Genomic DNA, 6,110 nt, shown 5'->3' with positions numbered 1-6,110 from the left:
AGTCAGTCTAAACAAAGAGTGAAATAAACTTTATATTTTGAAAATTATTTACATCAAATTACACAATTATTGACTGTGCCACAGCAGTCATTTCCTCCACCACAACTGCATCAATAGTTTTTCCTCTGAATAGTTTTTATTTCTTAATTGTAAAATCCAATAAGTCTGAAAATTATTAATTGTGTTGTCTTTATTACGGACAAATAAATAAATAACATTAGGAAGTGTTGGACTATTACTAGTTTAGTTAAACTATTTAAATAAAACAGTGAGAGTGTGAAAGAGTTTTAGGGAAATTATTTTTATATTAGGGTCCACAGGCCAAAATAGCCCATAATTGAAAAAATATAAATTCAAAATAAATTGGCATTTATTTTACCTTCCAGGCTCCAGGCCATTTAGTGCCACAATCTTCCCGTCCTGTCTGTTGATTTTGAAAAGACTGTTTGTTTGTGATCTCTGACTGAAAGACAGAACATCATTCTCATCTCGGTCTGTGGCATAGATCTTCCCTATAATCCCGCCAGGAAACACATCTGCTGCCATGACAATGTTGATTTCCAGTGGGAAGGCCACAGGTTTGAAGAGGCTGTCTCCGATGACACGCACAAACACAAAGGATGTGGAGGACAGACGAGGCTTCCCTGAATCACGCGCCTTGTTGACAAGAACAAGATCACACTGTACAATTCTAACAATTTAAAGCTTCATCAAACTAAAGAAATGAATTAAATCCCTTAGAAATGTCACAGCAGCTACATGTGTGTTTCTTCATCTACAGGCACTTTTATATTCCAGAGATTGATTTTTATTTAAACAGATTTCTCTTTCTGTTATATGAAGGTCACATTAAAGTTGCATAAGAACCTTTTGTCTATTTATTTATTTAACTATTTAATTATTTCATTAATAAATTTTATTTTCCAATTATTACATACAACTTTTATTGTTTTATCCTTGTCATAAACCCAGACTTTTGTCATAAAATATGAAAATCCATCATAAAAATATGAATTATATTTAAAACTATGATAATCAAACAAGGAGATAAACCCCTTGCTTTTTCAGACCGATGAGCTTTGTAAAAATCGATGCGTTTCAGAAGGCGGGGCATAGAGGAGAAACAATAATGTACAGTATGTGGAAAATAATGTGTTTTTTTAACCTTAAACTGCATAAACACATTTCATTACACCAAATACACAAAATAATGTTCTTTTTAGCAGCATCATATGACCCCTTTAACTATTAACAGTATCAGTGAAGAGCATACTTGATATCAAGTATGGGACCTGTGATTCAAAGTGGATCAAAAACTTTCATCAAAGTTGTCCTAAAACCAAAATGCGTTCTTGACTTTGGACAACTTTGAGTAATTTTTTTGATCCACTTAAAATGTTGACTACTATACTAAAGAAGTCAGACATTTCATTCTGGAAAAATGTGTTTACAGAGGTCAAAAGTGCTCATAGTTGAAGAAACACCTGCATGAGAATTCTGTAATTCTGAATTCACTTTTAACTGACAGTTCACTTTTTTGAGCTGTTGCACTAACCTGTATCTCAAGCGTATACTCTCGTGTTGCATCAGGACCAAATACTCGGCTTGTCTGTAATTCTCCATTCTGGTCCAGACTGAAAGCATTGCCCTCATTTCCAGACACGATACGAAACTCAAAAGGTGCACCATTTCTAGAGGAGTCCTTATCAGAAACTGATAGTGAGAGGATGGTAGTTCCTGCAGGCTTGTTCAACTTGAGAAAAAAAAGAAAACAGAATTAAGATAGTAATTTTGAAATTCAAAAAAGGTCTAAATCGCAAGTTTTTCATATTTTCTGAAGAAAATGTGAGTGATGCTTGACCATACAAAAGTCTATACTACAATGCCAGTGTGCTGTTGGTGGTTGCCTGGTTGTTGGTATGAATTTATTTAGTGTCCAGGGTAATTGCTAGGTGGTTGTATCCTAGACCTAGACAAAACGCCTACCCTAAATTTATATGACATTCCAGTCCATATACAGTATATAGCTCAGGTACTTCCTTTAGAGTAAGTCTATGAGATTTCTTAGACACTTTATCATCCGCAGGGGTAGATCATAAGTCACAGCACACCTCTCCTCAACAAGCAATACAATTCATTTCCATAGGGAGATGAGTTATGTGCCGAAATGTAATACTTAAAAGTAGGGGAACTGTATTTCAATATTTTTCTGCCTTTTTACAATATATCTCAATATTTATGTATTTGGACCAAAATGGCTTGAAAGGGTGATTTTTTAAAAGAGTACCCTTATTTTCAGGTGCTAAATGATAAGAGCAATACATATAATATAGCAATACAAAATATAATGTATTCAATAGATCATTCAGTCCTAGTTCAGAGTTCACTGAAATCCCTAACTCTAAGCACAAGCAACAGTAACATGTTGCAAACAAAAGAGTTAAAACTGTCTCTCACACCTGAATAACAGCTGAAGCATTAGCGGGAGAGAAGATCGGCGGGTTGTCGTTCACATCGGCAATCTCGATATTGACATTCACAGTGGTTGACTTGGCAGGTGACCCGCTGTCAAACGCTTGCACAGACAATGAGTAGCTGAAGACCTTAAGCAACCGAGACAGGAGGATAAATGTCAGGCAAAAACAGTTCAGAACGACTCAACTCTCGATAAATGTCTTTTTTTTTAAAGAACAGGACTGTTCGCTCACCCACAGTCACTCAAAAGCCTCAATTTCAGCCCTACACTGCCTAATTAAAGACTTTACGGCTGATTTAAAGATAATTGGCCAAAATCATGCAATATCTCAGGAGAGTGTCTAGAAGAGCCACAGCGCAGGGATGTCAAGATTCATTAGCAGAGCTCATTCCAAGGACTAACCGTCTCTCTGTCCAGTGCCTTGTTAACTTTCAGAAGCCCGGTGACAGGGTCGATCCAAAACTGATTTTCACGGTCCCCTTTCAGAATGGAATAAGTGATACACCCATTGATCTGACTGTCCAAGTCTTCTGCGAACAGCTGCACATAACAAACACAGATAACAAACTTATAAATTCTAGCGTATTTGAGAGCAAAGAGGCTAAAACTCCCTGAATTTATACGGATCATGAAGCAAATTACTCCCTCCTACGGTAAATTATATTACAGCTCAAGTACACAGTACAAATGAATAACTAATGTAAGTTCATTAAGGGGATTTATGCGAGCAATAAGCTTAATTACATGCTAGCTGTGAAATTGAAATTATGTCTGCGGCTAATTAAATGCCAATGAGGTGGCTCGGCTAATGAGAGAACTTTACCCTCGTGACCGTTTCTCCGATGGCTATGTCCTCGCTGATCAGAACATTGTAGATGTCCTCGCTGAATGAAGGCGAGTTGTCATTGACATCCAGAAGCACTATGGTCACTATTGTCGTGGCTCTCAAGGGAGGTGTTCCATCATCAAAGGCCTCGACATTCAGGAAAAAATCCTTGCAGAGCTCATAGTCAAGATCATCCGCCACAGAAATGATGCCTGAAATCATGCGAGATATGAGTCAGAGTAAAGCCAATTAATTTATATGAATATGACAGACAACACAGTTACATAAGTCGCAATACAAAGGCTCCTTGGGACGCATTAAAAGCCTGAATATTTAGTTCACGCACAATAGCCAAAAGAAAGTACTTCCCAGCTGCGCCTTCAAGAGCTTAATTCTTTTAAAGTATGGGTTTAGGCTAAAGCACTTTACGCTTTTGTCAAAATTGAATGCATGGGAAGTGATATAACTATAAAAATGATGTGGTTTCCACTGACTGCCCGCATCTTTTTAAGAGACAAAGAGCGCTCTCAATAACCGTTCACATGTTTTCTGCATGTTAAGCACTGTTATTAGTGTTTCGTGGAGCATTCATAACTAATTTTCCCATTCACTGCACTTATATTGTTTTGTTTTAACAGACACAATTTATCAAATCATTATGTCTTGTCTACAGTCAATAGACTTTCTTACATTTCTTTCAATGATTCGTGAAAAGGCAAAGATAAATGAACTGACAATAAGCCTTTGTCTATTAATCACAAGTGAGCTCCCAGAAGAACTCTAACAAAACATTGTTAGACCAGAAATACATTTGATATATGCAGAAAACGTGCGTCTCTCTGCCTTGCCTGTTGAATCTTCAATGGAAAACTTCCCCAGCTCATTTCCAGACAAGAATCTATAGTAGATTTCTGCATTCACTCCAATGTCACTACTTGTGGCAAAGACTCGCAGCACTTCTGTTCCTACAGTAACATCTTCAGGCACTGTGACCACGTAATCTTGCTTTTGAAACACAGGTGGGTTGTCGTTCACGTCCAGAACCATGATGGTGAGGTCCACCTCGGTGGAGAGCGAGCCATCGCCCCCTGCTCGGTCAGTAGCCTTGATTCTGATCTGATACGAGTCTTGCACCTCTCGGTCCAGAGGCTTCTCCAGGATCACCACACCAGCGGATGGGTCAGTGGAGAACATACCACCAGCAGAGTCAACAAGTGAGTACACGATCTTCCTGTTTAGACCTGGGAGAAGGCATATTTTTGGACTATAATTTTGCTAAAATAAAGAATACATCAGACATGCAGTGATGATGTTTCCAAGTTTTATGATCCAAAAAGCAACTTGGATCATTGGGAAAAAAAATGTGGCCTTGCTACAGACACGTTGTACTTAAAAAGATTATTTTGCTATTTTTAAAAATAATTATTTTGAGTTGATATTTATAGTTTTTAAAATCCCATTGCAGGACTATTTAAAATTAAGTGGTGGAGGAAAAAAGCATCAGTCACAGAACCTCTTATACACTCATATAAAGTTGAACCTAAATGTTACACATGTGAAATACTTACCTTCATCTGGATCATTAGCCCGAAGGCGTGTGAGCAAGGCCTTGGGTGCCGCGTTTTCATATACACTCGCCATGAACCGTGTGAAGGCAAATGATGGTGCATTATCATTAACATCCAGAATGGTCAGAGAAATTTCAGAGCGACAGAACAGCCCCCCTCCATCTGTAGCCTGTGCTATCAACTTATAACCTGCAGTTCTCTCACGGTCCAATAAAGAGGCCGTCTTCAGTTCACCTGGCACCAAAACAGAGAGACGTAAGAAAAGTGCAAAGACTCACAGGATGGATTTCAGAACCATGGGCCAGAGCTACATTAAGTAAAAACTTCAGTCAGATGAATAAAAGATATTGTAAGTGATGGATGATGGTGCTAACTATTTATTTGTCATAAATGTTTCATTCAATCAAGACTTATGACGTCAATTAATTAATTACTAAATTACTGTCATCTATCTAAAGACACTTTCAACTTTTCTGTCAAGCTGGGATAACAGGCAAACTTGTATTAAATATATCTGAAAACCTAAATAATATTCAATTTATTAAAATAAATTGAAGGCTGGAATACACTACACAACTTTTTCAACACATGGTTACAGAGAAAAAATGGGCATCATACACTAAAGCAAGGATCATACACTGCCATACTCGCAAATCACTGCAAACACAACAAACTCATGCATAAAATTTCTAATCAGCTCAAAATATCAAACATGTTTGATATCCTCAGACATAAAATAATCATAATCTGTCATATGAAATCTAGGTAAAACTGTCAACTCCAAACACTCTCCACCAACATTTGGAAAGTATATGAGTTCATTGTTAGTCATGGGCTGGTTTTATGGATCCTGGATTTTTAACTTGTAGGGAGCAAAGGGTTAAGATGAATAGTGTTTTATCAGATACACGTTGTACATCCATTGGGTCTCCACAGGGCTGTGTACTGTCATCAATTCTTTTTATCATGTATACAAATGCGTTATGAGGATAACTATTATGTTGTTAAATATGCAGACGATACAGGTTTCCTATCCTTGCTATCAAGCTCAAAACGTGACGATAGCCATGCAATTCTTAAAGGGATACTCCACCCCAAAATGAGTAAATTACACTGCATCACCGTAGGGCCATTTTGGAGAATATGCGCTGAACGCAAGCAGCGTACGCTATTCTGTGTCAGCCGCAACACAAGGATACGTTTTCTACGTGTATTTACGCTTTGATTTGAATGAAAACAT

General features: G+C 37.5%; 1 protein-coding gene across 1 annotated transcript in view; it reads right to left on the bottom strand.

Annotated features, from left to right (window-relative positions):
• fat3b (FAT atypical cadherin 3b) overlaps positions 1-6,110 on the bottom strand; it is a 61,323-nt gene that overhangs the window by 22,245 nt on the left and 32,968 nt on the right. The window contains exons 14-20 of the mRNA XM_016528277.1: positions 4,871-5,104; positions 4,151-4,543; positions 3,300-3,514; positions 2,879-3,016; positions 2,460-2,603; positions 1,556-1,753; positions 380-657 (exon numbers count right to left, since the gene is read on the bottom strand). Coding sequence (XP_016383763.1) covers positions 380-657; positions 1,556-1,753; positions 2,460-2,603; positions 2,879-3,016; positions 3,300-3,514; positions 4,151-4,543; positions 4,871-5,104 — 1,600 coding nt within the window. The remainder of the gene's footprint in view (positions 1-379; positions 658-1,555; positions 1,754-2,459; positions 2,604-2,878; positions 3,017-3,299; positions 3,515-4,150; positions 4,544-4,870; positions 5,105-6,110) is intronic.

The sequence above is a fragment of the Sinocyclocheilus rhinocerous genome, unplaced genomic scaffold (assembly GCF_001515625.1).
Source record: "Sinocyclocheilus rhinocerous isolate Xijiao unplaced genomic scaffold, SAMN03320098_v1.1 scaffold603, whole genome shotgun sequence".
Classification (NCBI taxonomy): domain Eukaryota; kingdom Metazoa; phylum Chordata; class Actinopteri; order Cypriniformes; family Cyprinidae; genus Sinocyclocheilus; species Sinocyclocheilus rhinocerous.
The sequence above is the reverse complement of the archived record's forward strand: the minus strand, read 5'-3'. Positions and strand labels throughout refer to the sequence as shown.